The sequence below is a fragment of the Mirounga leonina genome, unplaced genomic scaffold (assembly GCF_011800145.1).
Source record: "Mirounga leonina isolate KUSES-001 unplaced genomic scaffold, KU_Mleo_1.0 Mir_94, whole genome shotgun sequence".
Lineage (NCBI taxonomy): Eukaryota > Metazoa > Chordata > Mammalia > Carnivora > Phocidae > Mirounga > Mirounga leonina.
In genome coordinates this window covers 52,734,291-52,754,563 of record NW_023270855.1, presented here as the reverse complement: position 1 = coordinate 52,754,563, position 20,273 = coordinate 52,734,291, and the positions used below count along the sequence as shown (strand labels likewise).

The window sequence follows — 20,273 nt, the reverse complement described above, 5'->3', positions numbered from 1 at the left end:
GACTGCTTGGCATTTTCTCAAAGAGGCCACCATTGTTTTTGGCAGAAACAGCCTGGGCGGTGGCCCTCTGAGCCTGAGCTGCTGGGACTGCGGCTGGGGCTGGGGCTCTGTCGGTGTCTATGTGAGGGGGCCGGTGGAGGAGCACGGGGAGAAGAAAGTCCTCCATTTGGTTGTTTTTCATCTTGCACAACCTGTGGTTTTCATAATTCCGCCTGGGGTGGGGGCAGGGGCTGGCCCAGTGGCATTTCTATTAAATAAGATCAAGTACTTGGAAACAGAATGGGAGACACCCGGAGGTGGCTTATCATCATCGAAGCATAGTCTTCAGAAGTTAAAAACACAACTTTTATGTAAAAAGAAAAAAAAAAAAAAAAGCGAAAGAACACCCATCAACACATTTCTTTTAACTCTTTAGTGAGGGGACCCGCAGGATGGCAAAGCCAAAGGGTTTGTCGTCACTGAAATAGGATTGCGAAGTTAGATACAGGGCTGTTTAATGTCCTCTGGGGCCACAGGCTGTCATCTCTGGGAGGTTGTGTCTTCTGGTGGATAAAAATCATTTACAGGGTATCCATCTGTGAGATGACATCTGACTCCCTGGAGTCCAGACCCTGGTAGGAATAGTAACTCAATCCCAGGTATGTTTCCCTGAGCGGGGGCTGGCCAACCATCCAGCCCCTTGCCTGCTTCTGTTAAACTTTTTTTGGGCACAAGCATGCCCGTGTGTGCGCATGCACGCACGCGCCTTCCCTACGGCTGCTTTGTGGCCCTTTGCAGAAAAAGCTCGGCAGCTGCTGTGCTGAGGAATGAGATAGATGATTCTCAGGTGGGCTCCAGCATAAAATTGGAAACTCCACCACACACAAGGTGGTGGCCTTGTGTGCAAGTGTTGAGTATTTTTTCTTGGCATTGTCTAGGCCGGAAGGCTTATGTGTTTGGGAAGTTTTTGTTGGGTCTTTGCTAATGCTGCATTTGAACTCAAGGGCTGACCCCCAGACACAGCTCCAGCCCAGGAAATAGAGCCCTTCCTGTTCTCACGTGTGCCTTCCCAGAGGGTGGGGTCTTTCTTTGTGGGTCTGCCTTAAATATTGCTTCCTGCCATTGAGCCTCAGCCCTTGGGTCCCTGCAGACAGATCATTAATAATGATGATGATCATAATAATAGGACCCGTGGTAGCTAATTTGTATCAGACCTACATGTTGATCAAAGAATCCAGTGCTGGGGCACCTGGGTGGCTCGGTCGTTGCAGTTAAGCATCTGACTCTTGATCTCGGCTCAGGTCGTGATCTCAGGGTCGTGAGTTCGAGCTCCATGCTGGGCGTGGAGGCTGCTTAATAAAAAAGCAGAACAAACAAAACCCCCGCCAAAGAATCCAGTGTTTTAGCCACATCGTCTTGTTTAGTTGTGAGAAGTTAAGGGACTGTTCTCCCCGTTTTACAGACAAGAAAACCAAGGCCGTTGCTTCTTTAAGGAAATCTTTATGGTGTGCTTGTGGGGTGGTGGGCACTCTGTTGCCAAAGCTGAATTCAGGTCACTTCTTCCTTGACTGGGTGGATGCTTTCTTTAGACCCAGGAATATCAGATTCAGAGCCAAAAGATCAAGAGCTTAGCTCTGGCCCTGCTGCTTCTCAGAAGAGCCTGTGGTCTTGCTTCTGTGAAATGGAGATACGTACTTACCCTCTCCCTGCTGGAGTCTTTGTTAGAATTAAGTGAGAATCGAATGGGGAATGGGCGAATGGGCGAATGGGCGGTATGTAATCCCTAAAAAACCTACACGGACCTTCTCCTATCACCCACCTTGCTCCTGTTACAGCTTCTTCCTTCTGTCTGGGTCCATGGCATAAAAAATCAGAATATGCACCATGTGTAGATGCTCCACATTTTGCATTTGCGTGTAGATTTTCATGGTATTTGTGGAGCACCTGCAACCAGGGGGTGGATCACGGATGCATTCTTGAGCCAGTGGCTAAAAGTTGGGTACTTGGAACTGCTCCAAAGTCATTCCTTTTGCCTCTCTGTCTGATCGGAGCTGTGCCTACTAAAGGCCTGTTGGTGCAAGCCCCGTCTTAGGAGTGGGTGTCCTAGGAGCTGGTGCTGTGAACGCAACAGACACGGCTTGTCCTCCAGCATTCCCTCTAGACAGACGGTCAACAAACCCCCAGTGTAATTTTTGAGAGTGATAAAAACTAGAAGAAAAATGTAATCAGATCGTGTGTTAGGACATGGTTGAGAAGGGGGGAGTGACTTCCAGTGGGGAGGTCAGGGAAGGTCTTCCTGAAGTGGTGGGACCTGAAGGACAAGAAGGAGCCAGTCGTGGGGTCATGGGAGGATAATGGGGGAGGGTGCTCCAGCCAGCTGGAACAGCAGATGCAAAGGTCCTCAGGAGTGTGTGTGTGTGTGTGGACAGCTGGGGGGCGGGGAGCAGAAAGGAGACCCAAATGGCTGCCACCTGGGGCTGGGAGAAGGACTCCAAGAGGCCAGCAGGCTAGACCACAGAGACCTGTAGGCCTTAGCGAGGAGTTTATTTTCATTCTCAAGGCCTCTGCTATCCAATGCAAGAGCCAATAGCTACCTGTGGCTGGTAAAATTAAAACTGAAATACAATGAAAAGTTTAGTTCCTCAGGAGAAATTGGAACCCCTGTGTACTCTTGGTGGGAATGCAAAATGGCACAGCCGCTGTGGAAAACAGTATGGTGGTTCCTCAAAAAATTAAAAATAGAACTACCATATGATTCAACAATTCTGCTTTTGGGTGTATACGCAGAAGAATTGAAAGCTGAGGGTTTTTTTTATTTTTTTATTTGAGAGAGAGAATGAGAGAGAGAGAGAGAGTGCATAAGAGGGGGGGAGCGGGAGAGGGAAAAGCAGACTCCCCGCTGAGCAGGGAGCCCGACGCGGGACTCGATCCCGGGACTCCAGGACCATGACCTGAGCCGAAGGCAGTCGCTCAACCAACTGAGCCACCCAGGCGCCCGAAAGCTGAGTCTTGAAGAGATACTTGTGTATCTATGATCTTAACAGCATTATTCACAGTGGAAACAACCCAAATGCCAATTGATGGATGAATGAATAAATAAAACGGGGTGTATGTACGCACAGTGGAATGCTATTCAGCCTTGAAGAGGAAAGAAATTCTGACACCTGCTACAACATGGATGAATCTTGAAGACCTTATGCTCCGTGAAACAAGCCAGTCACAAAAAGACAAGTAGTATATGATTCTACTCCCTAGAGGTCCCTAGAGGAGTCCCATCCTCAGAGACAGAGAGTAGACGGTGGGAGCCAGGGGCTGGGCAGGGGCGTGGGGAGTCGGTGTTTTAAGAGAGACAGAGTTTCAGTCTGGGAAGACGAGAAAGTTCTGGAGATGGATGGTGGGAATGGTTACACGACAGCGTGAGTATACTTTGCGCTGCTGCGCTGTGCCCTTAAAAATGGTTAAGGTGGTCAGTTCTATGCTATGTGTATTTTGCCACGATAAAAAAAAAAATTGCACTAACCACACACAAGAGCCGCGGGGGAGAAGCGGCTACCGTGTTGGACAGCGCAGCTCGAGAACATTCCTGTCCTCGCAGAAAGTTCCATCAGACAGCGCTGCTCCTATGTGAATGTAGCTTCAGGGGCCCCTTCTGTTTCCTGGGGCTGGTTTTGGGGTCCACTGGGGCCCTAAAGTTGCTGCAACAAAGAGCCTGAGGGCTTGGGGTCAGTAACACTCCCCAGCTTCCAGACTATGTTTCAAGCCGTGCAGAGTGACTGAGCGAAGAAAGCGACTCCAGGAACAGGCCAGGCCACGGCCGAGGTCTGTCCAGTCTCAGGGAAGCCACATGTCCACGGACAGATATGCCAACAGCCTGGGCAGGGAGGTCTGGTCATTAAGGACCAGGCCAGATGCCGAGGCACTGAAATCAAGGGGTAATTAGGAAGCGATGAGTAGTGAGACGTGGGGAGAGATGGGGTGGGTGACAAGCTGCTGCAGGAACCCGGGGTAGAGTCCGGCCTTTGGTGGACAAGTTCCGTTGCAGGGGACCAGAAACTCCCCCGGCCACGAAATCAGAGGCAAGCCTCTGGCCTCCCCATCGGCGGGGCCTTCTCTTTTCTTCCTGTTCATTATCTCCTTCAGGTTGCAACAGACATGTCCCCTCCCCTTACCTCCAGCCCCGTGCTTGTGGCTTATGCGATTGCGCATCCCGAGCCTGGAGTTTAAGTAACGAATCTGCCTCCTCCGTCAGACCCCGCGCTCCGGAAGGAGGGGCTGCGGCCACCTTGTTGTTCCTGCATCTTGTTGCTTGTTCCTTGGCTGCAACATCTAGATCAGGGCAATCAGATGTCAGTTGAAGTGATAAATGACCTTTGGGTAACTTGCTTCACCGTCTCGTACCTTGGTTTCCCCGTTTGTAACACAGAGTTTGGAATGGCCCTGTAGTAATGTATCTGTTTATAGCAGTATTGCAGAAGCTTGCTAGAACCGACGGTCAGGGTTTCAGAAAATGTGCGAACTAGCTAATTAAAGAAGCTGTTATGAAAATGTACATGAGACAGACTTACAATTAACAAATCATGTTAAAAACAGAGGTAATAAATAAATACTCAGATCTCCCCACTTCCTATTATCTCGCTGCATTTTTTTTTTTTAAAGATTTTATTTATTTATTTGAGAGAGAGAGAATGAGAGAGAGCACATGAGAGGGGGGAGGGTCAGAGGGAGAAGCAGACTCCCTGCCGAGCAGGGAGCCCGATGCGGGACTCGATCCCGGGACTCCAGGATCACGACCTGAGCCGAAGGCAGTCGCTTAACCGACTGAGCCACCCAGGCGCCCTATCTCGTTGCATTTTTCAATTGCTTACGCCTTTGAGGTTATTCACTACTATGTAGCTCTACAGTGGAGATGCTGTGTAAGGCTGGGCTCCTGTGTGTCTCTCTCATCGGCTCCATGTTCAGCAGCATTTTGTTGGTAGCTTCAGATGGACCGAGGTGGGGGTATTTACACCGGGGCGATTTGCAAATGCTGTGAGTCAGAGCCTCTCTGCTGACACGAATTAATAGTCATGCCTGGCGCGGAGCGAGGACGGTAGAAGGGAGACTGTTACTGTCACGATTTTGTGCGGCTTTTGCCCTCCCTCATCCAGGCTTGCAGTCTCTGCAGACGGCGAAGCTGCTGACCGGCTGTTTTCTCTCTCTCCCCAGTTTGTCCCACCATCTGCAAGTCGCACGGCTGCACCGCTGAGGGTCTCTGCTGCCACAGCCAGTGTTTGGGCAATTGCTCCGAGCCCGACGACCCCACCAAGTGCGTGGCCTGTCGCAACTTCTACCTGGATGGCAGGTGCGTGGAGACCTGCCCGCCCCCATACTACCACTTCCAAGACTGGCGCTGCGTGAACTTCAGCTTCTGTCAGGACCTGCACAACAGATGCAAGAACTCCCGGAGACAGGGCTGCCACCAATACGTCATTCACAACAGCAAGTGCATCCCCGAGTGCCCCTCTGGCTACACGATGAATTCCAGCAAGTGAGTCCAGGGGTGGGGAGGGGGTGGTGCAGCAAAGACGGGAAGCGATGCGGGGCTGATGGTGGTGGTGGGGGGGGGTGGGGGGCGGGGTGGCACCTGCTGAAACTGTGTGGAAAACTAGAGTTAACTGGCAACGAGTGAGGGGGTGCTGCCGCGTGGTGATATTCCTGGGTCTCTCGGATGCCGTTGTCGCCTCCTGTTTTGGTCCTGGCCTTTAGAGCTGGACTCGACAAACTTTCCGTAAAGGACGAGAGAGTAAACATTTTCCCGTTGTACGCACCGTTTTTTAGTTTTTCTGTGCTTAGCTTGGGGAACAGAAGACAGAAAGACAGGAGTCCTTGGTTTCCACTAGCATCCTTCTCAGGGACAGGACCGTCCCCAGGGATGCGGCTGCCCAAATGTTACAGCCTAGAGCAGAGCTGAGGTTTTTATGTTTTCTCCATGCTGGAGCCAGACAATGTGCTGAGATTAGCCGGGAGCACAAGGAGGAAGAGAATCCATTCTAGAATATTCTCAGGACTTTGCTGCATTTTGAAGGACAGGGCCATCAAACCTAATGTTCCCTAATGTTCGGGTGAGGAATACGGTTTTCTCTCTTTGGTGGTGAGTCAGATTTCCTACGCACATCGCAGACTTTTTGTTCATGTTGTTAGCTTCTTTAGATGAGCTATTTCGGTGTCTCGGGGCTGTAACCAAGTTTAAAAAATCTGTTTCCTGGTTTTTGTGTTGAGGGTTTAAAAAAAAAAACCCCCACAAAACAACAAAAAATAAATCAGAAACAGACGCACGTCAAGGGGCCTTGAGCTGATCTGCTTACGTAAAAAATCTTCCTCTTCAGACTTGAGAATTAGCCAAGCGAGCGTGTTCTGGTGGGAAATTTTATTTCCCCGGGTGGAGTGGGTGGGAAGGAAAACAACCTTTATTTCAGGTCTTATGAGCCTCTCTTTGAGTGTTTGTGAAACCTGCAAGTACAACATGTTTTGTTTTAGTTGTTTTTGATAAAACCTATCAAGTGGCTTTGTTGACCAAGAATAGGCTTCTATAAATCACCTTTGCATGCCAGACAGAGCTTTTTTTTTTTTTTTTTTCCTGGCCAGTTTATCAGTCAGGTTGGGAAAATGACCATATTCCTTTGGATTCATTTCTGTTTTTTTTTTTTTTTTCCACGTTTGAAATAAAGCATGGATATTAACATCTTGTGGCGAGATGTTTGTTTAAAAGACACTGGCTTTAAATAAAAGGTTTTTTTTTTTTCTTTTTCCTGACTGTAACTGAGACCTGAGATGGAGAGGAGATTTCTTTGATGTACTTGCTGATGGTGCAACAGCCTAGGACCCAAACCCTGGGAAATTAGCAGCATGTTCTGTGAAGTCTGGGACCTTTACTGAGGGAAGAAAGGCAGAGTGAGGGATGCCAATTATAACTTGTCAGAGCAATATTTTGCTTTGTTGGTTTAAAAAAAAAAATACTAGCTTTCCTTCTGAAACTTTTATTTGATGAAAGACTATAGTGCTGTCATTTTCTTTTTTTTTTTTTTTAAGATTTTATTTATTTGAGAGAGAGAGAATGAGAGACAGAGAGCATGAGAAGGAGGAAGGTCAGAGGGAGAAGCAGACTCCCCGCCGAGCAGGGAGCCCGATGCGGGACTCGATCCCGGGACTCCAGGATCATGACCTGAGCCGAAGGCAGTCGCTTAACCGACTGAGCCACCCAGGCGCCCCAGTGCTGTCATTTTCTAATGTGGTTTAATATCAAATAGGACCAGATAGGTTTTCTTCCATTCTGGTGGTTTATATGGGAATGGTTTCTGATAGTTTCAGAACAGAGGTTTGGGAACCCACATGATTCATTAAAAAGCCTCACTATCTTTGGTCACTTTGAGGTTCCTGGTGGGAGTCCTGGGGTGCTCTTTCCTGGGACGAGGAGGGCTTGATATTTGGGGTGAATGTTAAGAATGTGGTGGGCATGGGGCATCCCTGTCCCTCCCCCTAGAATGATCTTTGCCTGGCTGGCTTCTTGTCAGCCAGGTCCCAGCTGAAAAGTCACTTCCTCTGAGAACCCTTCCCTATTTGACTGCCCTGGCTGAATTAGCATCCAGCCACTCTTTGGCACATCACACAGTTTTCATTTTTTTTTTTTTTTTTAAGATTTTATTTATTTATTTGACAGAGAGATAGAGAGAGAGCACAAGTAGGCAGAGAGGCAGACAGAGAGGTAGAAGCAGGCTCCCCGCTGAGGAGGGAGCCTGATGTGGCGCTGGATCCCAGGACCCTGGGATTGGGATCATGACCTGAGCTCAAGGCAGCCGCTTAACCAACTGAGCCACCCAGGCGCCCCCGGTTTTCACCTTTTTCATGGCATTTACCGCCAGTTGATTTTTTAATTGTCAATTTGTTAATTTTGCCCAACCTGACCATATGTTTCACAAGTGTATCGGTGAGCTCTTTCTGGGTAACAAACCAGCCAACACCTAGTGACTCGAAACAACACTCATTCATGGTTTATAATGATTTCATGGGTTGACAGGTGGTTTGTCCAGCCTGGGCTGAGCCAGCCATGACCGCGTGCATAGGGTAGCCTCTCATATCTCGGATGGGCAGCCGAGGCCTCTCTCCATGGGGTTTCCCAGCCCAGTAGCCAGGAAGCGCCTGCCCCCACGTGCAAGTACTTCTCAAGCCTGTGTTTGCATTACATCTGTTGCTGTCCCATTGGCCAAAGCACGTCACGTGGCCAAGCCCAGATTCACTGAATGGGGACCTACTGGGCACTTCTTGGTGGGATGGGCTGCAAACAACTTGGGGCCTTTGTAATCTCCCACGGGGAAAGTAGATTGCCTCTTTCGTTCACTCATGTGTGCCTGCAGCTTAGAACGGGCGATGGCAAAGGGCCAGATTGTAAATATTTTCAGCTCTGAGGGCCATATGGCCTCTGTTGGCAGCTACGCAACTCAGCCCTTATAGCGCAAGAACAGCGCCACAGAGGATACGCAAGCCAGCGGGTGAGGCCAGGCTGCAGCCTGATGTTATTTACAGAGACAGGTGGTCAGCTGGATCTGGCCCGCGGGCCGTCGTTGGCCAGCCCCTGGCTTAGAGTATCACCTGTCACATAATAGGTGCTCCGGAAGTATTTGCAGAATCAACAAAAGAACCCAAACATTTGGTCCCTATTCCATTTCCACCCCAGCTGTTCTGATATCAACTGGTGTCCGCGGGGCAGGTCTGACCGTAGCCACCCGGAGTGAGCATCGGACTCTGTCCTCCACCACACTGCCCTCACTCCAGATGCCAGCCACGCTTTGGGGTACCCAGGCCACCCATACTTCTCATCGGCTGGATATGCATGTACGTGTTCGCACGTATCCATTTTAGGTTCAATAATTTGCCAGAACAGGTCACAGTACTTTAAAAAAAAAAAAAAAAAAAGGCCATACCGTTCCATCAGTCCCGAGCCTGTTAATGGTAGCGCCCTTAGTTAGGGACTCCGGCAGGGCTCACCCAAGAGGCACATGTCACTTGTGGTCAGCTCCAGATGTTTCCCCATCAGGGCCCCTATTTATGGCTGGGCCGGCCCTTGTGGTTCTTAGGATCGCTGGATGCACTTCAGCAAAGACTATCTGGGAACTTTGAGGAAAACGAGGGTGATGAGTCACAAGTCTCACAAGAGGGCACAGGGCACCCTCGCGGGCCACACAGTGAGAACACGGGCAAAGAGAGAGAGAGAGACAGTGTGGACCTGGGGCTCTGCCTTCGTTAGGGTCCGAGGGTGGGGCCTCCAGGGTTTCGTGGGTTCACTCTTTACTGGTGAATTTAAAGCATAAGAAGAGGAATTGGGGCGGGGAGGGAGAAGTGGGGTCACTCGGGCAGTCAACTATCTGGGCCACCCAGGGCTTTCTGAAGGAGGGAGCTTCGGGGGCGGGGCAGCCGAATTCCTTATCTCTCGGAGCTGGGTCATGCAGTTGGCCATACGTTCACTGGAGGGATGTCTTTTGAAATGGATGCCTTGGCAATCAGAGCTCACCGTCAGGCACTGAAACTACATGTACTTACAACTACAGCTTTATTATTAAGGATGCGTGTGTTATCACGGGGCGTCCCAGCTCCGTCCCGTGGAGTCAGGGACGTGGCCCTCCCAGCAGATGTTTGCATTCACTGTCCAGGAAACGTCGCCGAGCCGGTGTCCAGAATTTTTCTTGGGCTCTCGTTACATAGCTGTGATCAGTTGACTCCTTGACCATGTGCTTGGACTCCATCTTCAGTGGACCCACCAATCTAATCCTGTCTTTGGTCTTCTTGGGGACCAGCCCCCATCCCGAAGCTACATAGGGGCCACCACACTGTCACCTCACTAGCATAACAAAGATGCTCCTGCCTCTCAGGGAATCCCAAGGGCCTTTGAAGCTCTGTGCCAGGACCTGGGACTGCCATCACCGAGGTCATTCTGAAGAATTGGATATGCCAAGGGTGTGTAACCAGCCCCGGTAGCAACACTGATACCACTAATGAAAAGTGGTCATCAGGGGCGCCTGGGTGGCTCAGTTGGTTAAGCAACTGCTTTCGGCTCAGGTCGTGATCCTGGAGTCCCTGGATCGAGTCCTGCATCGGGCTCCCTGCTCGGCGGGGAGTCTGCTTCTCCCTCTGACCCTCCTTCCTCTCATGCTCTCTGTCTCTCATTCTCTCTGTCTCAAATAAATAAATAAAAATCTTTAATAAAAAAAAAAGTGGTCATCAGAGCAAGGACTAACGACTCTTGTTTTCTACGTGCCAAGTGCTTTAGATAGTTTCTCCTTCTGGGAAATTCTGGTAAAACCCTCACTGGGGGGTGCCTGGGTGGCTCAGTTGGTTAAGCGACTGCCTTCGGCTTAGGTCATGATCCTGGAGTCCCGGGATCGAGTCCCGCATCGGGCTCCCTGCTCGGCAGGGAGTCTGCTTCTCCCTCTGACCCTCCTCCCTCTCATGCTCTCTGTATCTCATTCTCTCTGTCTCAAATTAAAAAAACAAAAAACCAAAAAAACAAAACCCTCACTGGACTGACTTGGGTGCGTGCCCACCTCTGAACCCCTGGGGGGATGGATGATGGTGCCCAGCCTGGCCTGGATCATGTGTCTTGCCTGGACCTAGGAGTGCTGTGCTAGCCAAGAACCCACCTCAGACCCTGTGGAGGGGAGGGATGGTTCCCAAAGGACTGCTGGGAGCTGTGTAGTCCAGTACCATAGGCTGCAGTCAGCAAAGCCAAAGGCTGCCGCCGTCACCCACTGTCCCATGCGAGGTTGTGTTACAGGTGTAGGCACGTCAGACCCTACGCAACAGCAAGCATCAGGTTTCCTCGGGGTGGCAGCACTGTGGTATGGGGCAGCGGAAATCCTCCGAAAGGCCCATCAGCTCGGAAAAATTCCCATCACCGTGGTAACGCCCAAGTCCCAAACCTTCAGTATGATGGCGTGAGTCCTGCCTCTTCCGCGTAGAATGGGATCCTCCTTGGGGTGTAGTGTGAATCCCATTGCTTTGGGGTATGGCTGGAGCCCTGTTGTTTTAGGGGAAAAGCGTGAGTCCCCTGCCTTTGGGGTAAAGCCGTAGGATGTGCCGCCATGGAGGATGGCATGCACCTGCCCCTTACATGGTGGTTCTTACTGGGGGTGATTTGCCCCCTGTCCCCGCAGGGGACGGTGTTTGGAGACATGTTTGGCTGTCATGCTGAGGGACAGGTGCTACTGGCATTGAGTGAGTGAGGGCCGGGGAGGCTGCTCAGCACCATCCAGGAGCAAGACACGCTCACAACGGAGAATTCTCTGACTCCAAATGTCAGCAATGCTGTGGTGGAAATGCCCAGCCTTAGGGTAACAGCGTAAGTCCCGTCCTTGGGACCCTGAGCAGTCCTGGTGCGTGGGGTCCTGGGTGCCCTGACCCCTTCTCTCCGCTCTTTCTTCAGCCTGATGTGCACTCCATGCCTGGGCCCCTGTCCCAAGGTCTGTCACATCCTGGAGGGCGAGAAAACCATTGACTCGGTGACGTCTGCCCAGGAGCTCCGAGGCTGCACTGTTGTCAACGGAAGCCTCATCATCAACATCCGAGGGGGCAGTGAGTGCTCTGGGGGTGGGGGCTGCCCCCAGCTGGGACCCACCTTCCAGCTACACACCAGGGGAGGAGTCACTTGAAGAGTTGGCTTCCAGACCTAAAATTCACAGCTGAGTCCTGGCCCCACCCACCCGCAGATTCTAATTTTCCAAGTTGGAAATTGGTGTTCTTATGTGGGAATTTGCATTTTTAACAAGTAGGCCATGTGCCCTGTGGCAGGTCTGGGGGCCGTGTTTCCAGAAGTACCACCGCAGGCAAAAAGGCATCCCTTTATTTATTCAGCAAACATTTTATCGAATACTCACAGTAAAGAAAGCAAAGCCCACGCATGATGGATCTTACAAATAAACACATCAACATATAACATAAACTTGGGGTGGACCCCACTATGAAGGGAAGTAAAGCAGGGAAACGGCGGGGGGGTGGGGGAGCAGAGATCGGTGACTTCTTCTTATAAAGGGTCACAGAATAAATATATTCAGCTTTGCAGGCCAGACGATCTCTGCCATAAGTACTCAACTCTGCTGCTGTAAAAACAGCCATAGAGAACCTGTAAACAAATGGATGTGGCTCTTTTCCAATTAAACATTATTTACGACACAGGCTGGATTTGGCCACTGGGCTGTCTGTCATTCGCCAGCCTCCGAAATAGAGAATAAAGAGGTCTGCTATTTTTGAAGGGGTTTCTGCTCTGAGGAACGATGCTTTGAGCTGGAGATGAAGCAAACCAAGCAGATCTGAGAGAAAAATATTCAGGGCAAAGGAGGAAGCCAGTGCAAAGGTCCTGAGGCAGAAGGATGCCTGGCTTGTTTAAGGGATGGTGGGGAGGCCCATGTGTCTGGAGGAGGGCAAACAAGGTAAAGGATGAGGAAAAAAGCACGCTGGTCACTTATATGGGGACTTGCAGCCTCCAGGTTGACTCCTCACTCTGAGAGATTATGGGAAGATTAAAATATTTCTGTAGAAGCTCACTGGATATTCTGTCCTTTCCTTAGACAACCTGGCAGCTGAGCTGGAGGCCAACCTAGGACTCATTGAAGAAATTTCCGGGTATCTGAAAATCCGGAGATCCTACGCTCTTGTGTCACTTTCTTTTTTCCGGAAGTTACGGCTGATTCGAGGAGAGACCTTGGAAATCGGGTACGTGGCCTGGTTCTGGGTGTGGCCTGAAGGCTCACTAGGAGGTCCGCGAGTTAAAACAACTCACGGGTTTTTGCCAAGACACAGAAACACCTGTGTCCATGGATGGATGGAGGGATAAAGATGTGGCTCATACATGCAATGGAATATCACTCGGCCATAAAGAGGAAGGAAATCCTACCATTTGCAACAATACATATGGACCTGAGGGTGTTATGCCGAGTGAAATAGGTCAGAGAAAGACAAATGCTGTAGGATCTCACTTATATGAGAATTTAAAAACAAAACAACAAAAACACGCTTTGAGATACAGAGAATAGATTGGTGGTTGCCAGAGGTGGGAGTAGAGGGTGGGAGAAACAGGTGCGAGGGGTCAAAAGGTATGGACTTCCAGTCATAAAATAAGTAAGTCCTGGAGATGTGATATACCCACGTAGTTAACAATACTGAATTACACACATGAAATTTGCTAAGAGTGTAAATCTTATTTTTTCTTAAGATTTTATTTATTCTTGGTGCCCCAAGAGCATAAATCTTAAAAGTTCTTGTCGCAAGAAACAATTTTTTTTTTTAAATCATGTGAGGTGATGGATGTGAACTGAACTTATGGTGGTGATCATTTCATGATATCTACAAATAGCAAATCATAATGTTGGAAGCCTGAAACGAATACTGTTATAAATCAGTTATATCTCAATAAAACTGGAGGCGGTGGTGGGGGAGTGGGAGGAGAAAAACAGATTTTTTTTTATTGAGGTGCAGTTGACATGTAATACTATATTAGTTTCAGGTGTGCAACATAATGATTCTATATTTGTATATATGCAAAATGATCACCACGGTAGGTCTAGTTAACAACCATCACCATATACAGTTACAAAACTTTTTTCTTGTGTTGAGAACTTTCTTTTTTAAGATTGTATTTATTTATTTGAGAAAGAGATAACAAGAGAGAGCATGAGTGGGGGTGGGGAGAGGGAGAAGCAGAGTCCCTGCTGAGCAGGGAGCCCGATGCGGGGCTCGATCGCAGGACCCTGAGATCATGATCTGAGCTGAAGGCAGATGCTCAACTGACTGAGCCACCCAGGTGCCCAGAACTTAGGGGTTTTTAAAACCCCCCAAAGAATCTGTTAAGGGACAGTGCCTGGAGAGAAAGGAATGTGCTGGGACGTGTCGAGAGGCCTAGCCAAGGAAACTGATACAGTCACTGTTGGGAAATCTCAAGGGGTACAGCCCAAACTTTGTGCCCTCCAAGTGTGCTTTGGGCTTTGTTATGAGTTGGAGTGCTGCCGTGACTGGGCCCCTGGGAGTGCTGTGCCCTGTACCTTCTCAGCTCTTGGTCCCCTTTGACATTGACTGCACCTACTCCTTGCTGAAATTCTCATCTCTGGCCCACAGGATTCTGCTTCTTGGGGATACTCTCCCTGCCTCCTCATCTCCCTCCCAGGTCCCTTTACTCCACCTGCCTTTGAGAGTTGGTGTGCTGGGTTCCCAGCCTTGGCTGTCTCTCTAACGATCTACGTGTGCATAGAGCTCCAGCCCTGGCTTACCCTCAAGCCTGTCTTTAGCGGGGTGACCCCCAGAAGCCTTAAATGCTACAGTACAAAATGGAACTCCTTTCTTTGCCCCAGCTGTCCATCCTCATTTCTCAGATCCCCTCCCCTCGAGGTCTGCTGACTCTGGGTCAGTAAAACAACAGAAAGCCGGACTAGCTGTGTTTCCTGTAGATGGAGATGGACTCACGAGCGACAAGTCTGAGGAGGGCTGTCCAACAGTGCTGTCAAGGACCCAGGTTCTTTCCATTTTTGTGCTCCTCAGGGTCACAACTCCAGCCATAGCCCCGCCATCTTGGCGTTGGAGGTGACAAGCCAGCGAATGACTAGGTTTGTGTATGTTTCCGTAGGAACTACTCTTTCTACGCCTTGGACAACCAGAACCTAAGGCAGCTCTGGGACTGGAGCAAACACAACCTCACCATCACTCAGGGGAAACTCTTCTTCCACTACAATCCCAAACTCTGCTTGTCAGAAATTCACAAGATGGAGGAAGTTTCAGGAACCAAGGGGCGCCAGGAGAGGAACGACATTGCCCTGAAGACCAACGGGGACCAGGCGTCTTGTAAGTGGGGATGTCCTGGTCCTTCCAGCCCATGGACCAGATAAGGTGGCCGCCCTCCTCCTCGAGAACTACACTGGCCCTTGGGGGTAGGATGGAGGTGTCATTGCCCCCCCCCCCCGCCATGAGCTAAAACAACTCTATGTCTCGTAGAGTTCTATTTCTGAAATACCGAGGACAGGTGTATCTTACCTTTGTGATTACAGAGATACAGTGCCTGATACTGGAAGATGCCACATCCACATTGAATGAATGAATGAATGAATGAATGAATGAATGATTTGATTCTTCCTTATAGATGCTCTTGGCTCCAATGCTCTAGCAGGTCCTGGAGCTGCTATAGAGCTGGAGGCTGCTGGCTGACTACACTCCTCTGACAGGTTCTCTCCGGAAGGGACATCTGAGCCTTGAGGCACCAAGGCTTCCATGATACCTTCAGGGGGAGTTGGGTCCTTGTGGGCCGGGCAAGCGCGCCCGGGAATTCAGGGGAGGGAGAGAGCAAGGCTGGGGTGGAGCTTAAGGGAGGGCTTGCCGTCCACTCTTTCTAAGGCATTGTCTCTCCACCACCCGCTCGCTCTCGACGCTCTCTAAACTCCCTCCGCATGTGTTCACTTAGCACTGGAGTTACGTCTTGCGACACGTAAGGCTCGAAAGCCCACATGTATGACAACATTGTACCAGGACAAGCGTTACTCTTGAAAAATCACTCTTCCCAATAATTACTGGCCCGGTGTCCTTCTTGAGTTGGTGTTACTTACTGTTGAGCCTCTGGCCAAGTCACTGGCTGATGGAAGGGGCCAACTCGCGTGACCAGCTTTTGCCCCCGAGCCCCGGCAGAAGGCGTGTGGGAATGAGACCCATCCAGGGAATAGCAGATTGACATCTCCCTTCTCACTAGTGCTCTTCGGGATGTAGGATCACCTGTTTCGGGCTGCGCTGGAGTAAGGTTTTAATACTGATATTGTTTTTAAACTTTCCTTAGGTGAAAATGAACTCCTTAAATTTTCTTACATTCGGACATCGTATGACAAGATCTTGCTGAAATGGGAGCCGTACTGGCCCCCTGACTTCCGAGACCTCCTGGGGTTCATGCTTTTCTACAAAGAGGCGTAAGTAGAAGATAAAGAGGTATGAGGGTTGGGTGTGTTCGGAGGTTCCCCTTGGAGACTCCTCTGTCTCTCTCTTCCTTGGGAATAGCTATCATAAGCTCTTTTATACCATCTCACAAGCTGATGGCATGTGAGGTTAGTAACACCCCCGTTTGTCAAAACCAGAAATTGAAATAGACAGGTTTCTTTTGGCGAGTCTCCTACAGCAATATTCCATTTTGCCTCATGTCCGTATATCTCAGCAAGATATCCTTAACACAATCTGCTCCGTCTGCTTAGTGGGTTTTTAAAGATTGATTTTCGTATCGATTTTGTATTTTCTCCGACATTTAAAGAATTGTGGCAAAACATACACGACATAAAATTGGCCACTTGAACTGTGTTTCTGCGCACAGCTCAGTGGCATTAAGCACATAACTATCACAGAATCCATCTCTAATAAAACTTTCTCATCTTCCCAAACTAAAACTGTCCCCATTAAACAACACCTGCTCGTTTTGAGTACAGTTGACCCTTGAACAATGCCAAAGTTAGGGGCGCTGACCACCTCCCCTGGTCAAAAATCCACATATAATTTTTTTTTTTAAAGATTTTATTTATTTATTTGACAGAGAGATAGCGAGAGCAGGAACACAAGCAGGGGGAGCGGGAGAGGGAGAAGAGGGCTTCCTGCCGAGCAGGGAGCCCGATGTGGGACTCGATCCCAGGACCCTGGGATCATGACCTGAGCCGAAGGCAGACGCTTAGCGACTCAGCCACCCAGGTGCCCAATCCACATATAATTTTTGACTCCCCGAAAACTTAGCTACTAATAGCCTGCTATTGACCGGAATCCTTACCGATGACATAAGCTGTTGATTAACATGGATTTTGTATGTTATATGTATTATAGACTGTATTCTTACAAGAAAGTCAGCTAGAAAAAAGAAAATGTTATTAAGAAAGTCGTAAGGGGGCGGCATCTGGGTGGCTCAGTCGGTTAAGCGTCTGCCTTCGGCTCAGGTCATGATCTCAGGGTCTTGGGATTGAGTCCCACGTTGGGCTCCTTGCTCCGTGGCGAGTCTGCTTCTCCCTCTCCCTCTGCCCCTCCCCCGCTCATGCTCTCTCTCGCTCTTTCTCTCTTTCTCAAATAAATAAATAAAATCTTTTTTTTTTAATAAATAAAATCTTAAAAAAAAAGATAAAAAAAAGAGTCATAAGGGAGGGAAAATGCATTTACAGTCCTGTACTGTAAAAAATCCACACGTGAGTGGATCCACGCAGTTGGGGCCATGTTGTTCAAGAGTCTATACGACTGCGCTGAAAAAAAGTTTTTTAAAGATTTTATTTTTAAGTAATCCCTATACCCAACATGGGGCTTGACCTTACAACCCAGAGATCAGGAGTTTTAAAGGGAGATGATGGAAGTTGTGATAGTATTCATATTAATAATTGCTCCATCTTTGAAGATTTATTATGCTCCGACTGTGTGCCGAGAAGTAGCACATAAACTCTCATGCAGTCTTTTTTTTTTTTTTTAAGATTTTATTTATTTATTTATTGAGAGAGTAGGCACGTGCACAGGGAATGGGGGAGGGGCAGAGGGAGAGGGAGAGAGAATCTTTTTTTTTTTTTTAAGATTTTATTTATTCATTTTAGACATAGAGATACAGAGAGAGAGAGAGAGAGAGAAAGCATGAACAGGGAGAGAGGCAGAGGGAGAGGGAGAAGCACACTCCTGGCTGAGCCAGGAGCCCGATGCGGGGCTCGATCCCAGGACCCTGGGATCATGACCTGAGCCGAAGGCAGCTGCTTAACCATCTGAGCCACCCAGGTGCCCCTCTCCTGTATTCTTACCAGTAAGTAGTGAGGTAGTTGGTAACATCATCATCACTATTGATATAGTCGGAAAATGGAGCTATAAGGGAAGGGGTCCCTTCTCTTTGGGATCTGTGTCATTTTTCCTTGTGGCGTAAGCTTGTTGGTAGACAGGAGACAACCCTGTAGGATGTCACCTTCCCTGCCGCAGCCCTCCGTCCTCAGAGCGAGAGTCATGGCATGATAACCACCTTCTGCTTTGTCTTGAAAGCCCTTATCAGAATGTGACCGAGTTTGACGGGCAGGACGCGTGTGGCTCTAACAGCTGGACGGTGGTGGACATTGACCCGCCTCTGCGGTCCAATGACCCCAAGTCGCAGAACCACCCGGGGTGGCTGATGCGGGGTCTCAAGCCCTGGACCCAGTATGCCATCTTCGTCAAGACCTTGGTCACCTTTTCCGATGAACGCCGCACGTATGGGGCCAAGAGTGACATCATCTATGTGCAGACAGATGCCACTAGTAAGTGTTTCTTACGTGGAATGGACATCTTGCCTTGAACAGTTGACACGGTGATGTTGTAGGACGTGCTCTTTGATGTGGCTGTTGGCTTCTGAAAGAGCCGGGTGCCCAAGGTTGCAATTTCAAAAGACAAAGCAGTAGCAACAAGCTGCTACTCTGTTCCCTCCCATTCTGGAAAATTTTCAGATATTCACAAAAGTAGAAAAATGAGCCCCATGGACCATCTCCCAGCTTCATCAATGTTTTGCTTTTTTTATTTCATTTCTGTGCCCCCTTCCCCCTTCATTTTTTTTTTAGTCGGTGGGGGGCGGTGGTGCTGGACTATTTCCTAGCAATTTAGTGGTATTTGTATTTTCATAAAGCCTAAGTCCTTCTCCTGTTGTGGAGGTTCTCAGCCCTGGGGTGATTCTGCCCCCCTGCGGACCTTTGGTGATGTCTGGAGACCGTTTTGGTTGTCGTGACGGTGGACGTGGGGCTTACCGGCGTTACACGCTGCTGAGCATCTGGCGATGCACAGGGCAGACCCCCACGACAAAGAACTATCTGGCCCTAAATGTCCGTGGTACTGAGGGTGAGAAACCCTGTCCCATGGGATACAGTCCAGACGTTATGAGCCAGCCCCAGCTTTTTTGGCTGGTGCCCCCTTCTTCTTGTATCCTCCAGCAATACCAGAGGACTCCACAGTTTCTGGAAGCTTCTAGCTTCTGGATCTTTGTACGCATGATGCCCTCTGCCTTGAGAGCCTCAGCCCCCCCCCATTGACCCCCTCAGCCACCTGCATTCTTGAGGGGCAGGTTTTGTGGAGCCCAAAGGTGGTGCGTTTTGGGGGGTGTTAGATGAGGTGTCGTCTCAGTGATACGGATGACTGGCATCCCAGTGCTGAAAGTTACCGTGTGACTGGGTTCAATTTGGGCCGAATGTTACCTGGAAAATGTGAGTTTATTTATCTCTTCCCAGTATCCTTCCTTTCCCCAGCATCTTTCCAGTGCCTGGAACCGAGACAGCTCGCCACACAGTTGGAGCCTTCTCTGTATAAATGTGTGCTGCATAATTGAATGAACGAATGGCTGTGTAATCTGTGGTATGAATGGACTGTAATTTGGTACCCCGTGCGCTTGCCTGGTGAGCTTTCCATGTGTCTCCAGTTTTCTCTGCTGTTAAAACACACTGCAGCGAACATCCCCATGATCTCTCTAACCGGTGTGTTCCTTCTTTTTTTAAAGATTTTATTTATTTATTTGACAGAGAGAGACACAGCGAGAGAGGGAACCCAAGCAGGGGGAGTGGGAGAAGGAGAAGCAGGCTTCCCGCGGAGCAGGGAGCCCTATGTGGGGCTTGATCCCGGGACTCCGGGATCATGACCTGAGCTGAAGGCAGACGCTTAACGACTGAGCCACCCAGGCGCCCCCCGGTGTGTTCCTTCTTACGCCCGCCCGACAGCCAGTCCCTGCCCCCTGCTCACGGTGCACCTGTTTTCCCTTTCTCCTTTGCAGACCCTTCCGTCCCCCTGGATCCAATCTCCGTTTCTAACTCCTCGTCCCAGATTATTCTGAAGTGGAAGCCTCCCTCTGATCCCAATGGCAACATCACACACTACCTGGTTTTCTGGGAGAGGCAGGTAGAAGACAGTGAGCTGTATGAGCTGGATTACTGCCTCAAAGGTGAGTGCAGGTGGGTGTGTGGGAGCAGATGATCTGCTTTGTCCTGCTTCCAGGCAAGTGTCTCCCCCCCACCCCATGCTGGCTTCCCAGTGTAAGTGTGGGGGCATGTGCCCACACACACCATCTTGTACCAAACCACACAGACCCATTTCTAAACATCACCGCCTCGTGACACTCTGAAGACTCGTGTCAAAACCAGATAGTTCCATGTCTTGGCACCATTTCTATCTGAAATTTTCTCCCCCTCCCCCTTCCCCGCTGTGGGGATGCAGCTCTGTTAACCCGCTGAATTTGGGGGCTAAGCTAGGAGTCGAGAGGTTAATGACAAAGTCAGGAAAGAGTTTTAGCCCCT

At 49.6% G+C, this 20,273-nt stretch overlaps 1 protein-coding gene across 4 annotated transcripts in view; it reads left to right on the top strand.

The window, feature by feature from the left end:
* The window catches only part of INSR (insulin receptor), a 129,489-nt gene that overhangs the window by 72,325 nt on the left and 36,891 nt on the right, over nt 1-20,273 (top strand). For all 4 annotated transcript variants that reach the window (XM_034997375.1, XM_034997377.1, XM_034997376.1 and 1 more), the window contains exons 3-9: nt 5,185-5,506; nt 11,432-11,580; nt 12,573-12,717; nt 14,621-14,835; nt 15,815-15,941; nt 18,010-18,260; nt 19,754-19,921. In XM_034997375.1, coding sequence (XP_034853266.1) covers nt 5,185-5,506; nt 11,432-11,580; nt 12,573-12,717; nt 14,621-14,835; nt 15,815-15,941; nt 18,010-18,260; nt 19,754-19,921 — 1,377 coding nt within the window. The remainder of the gene's footprint in view (nt 1-5,184; nt 5,507-11,431; nt 11,581-12,572; nt 12,718-14,620; nt 14,836-15,814; nt 15,942-18,009; nt 18,261-19,753; nt 19,922-20,273) is intronic.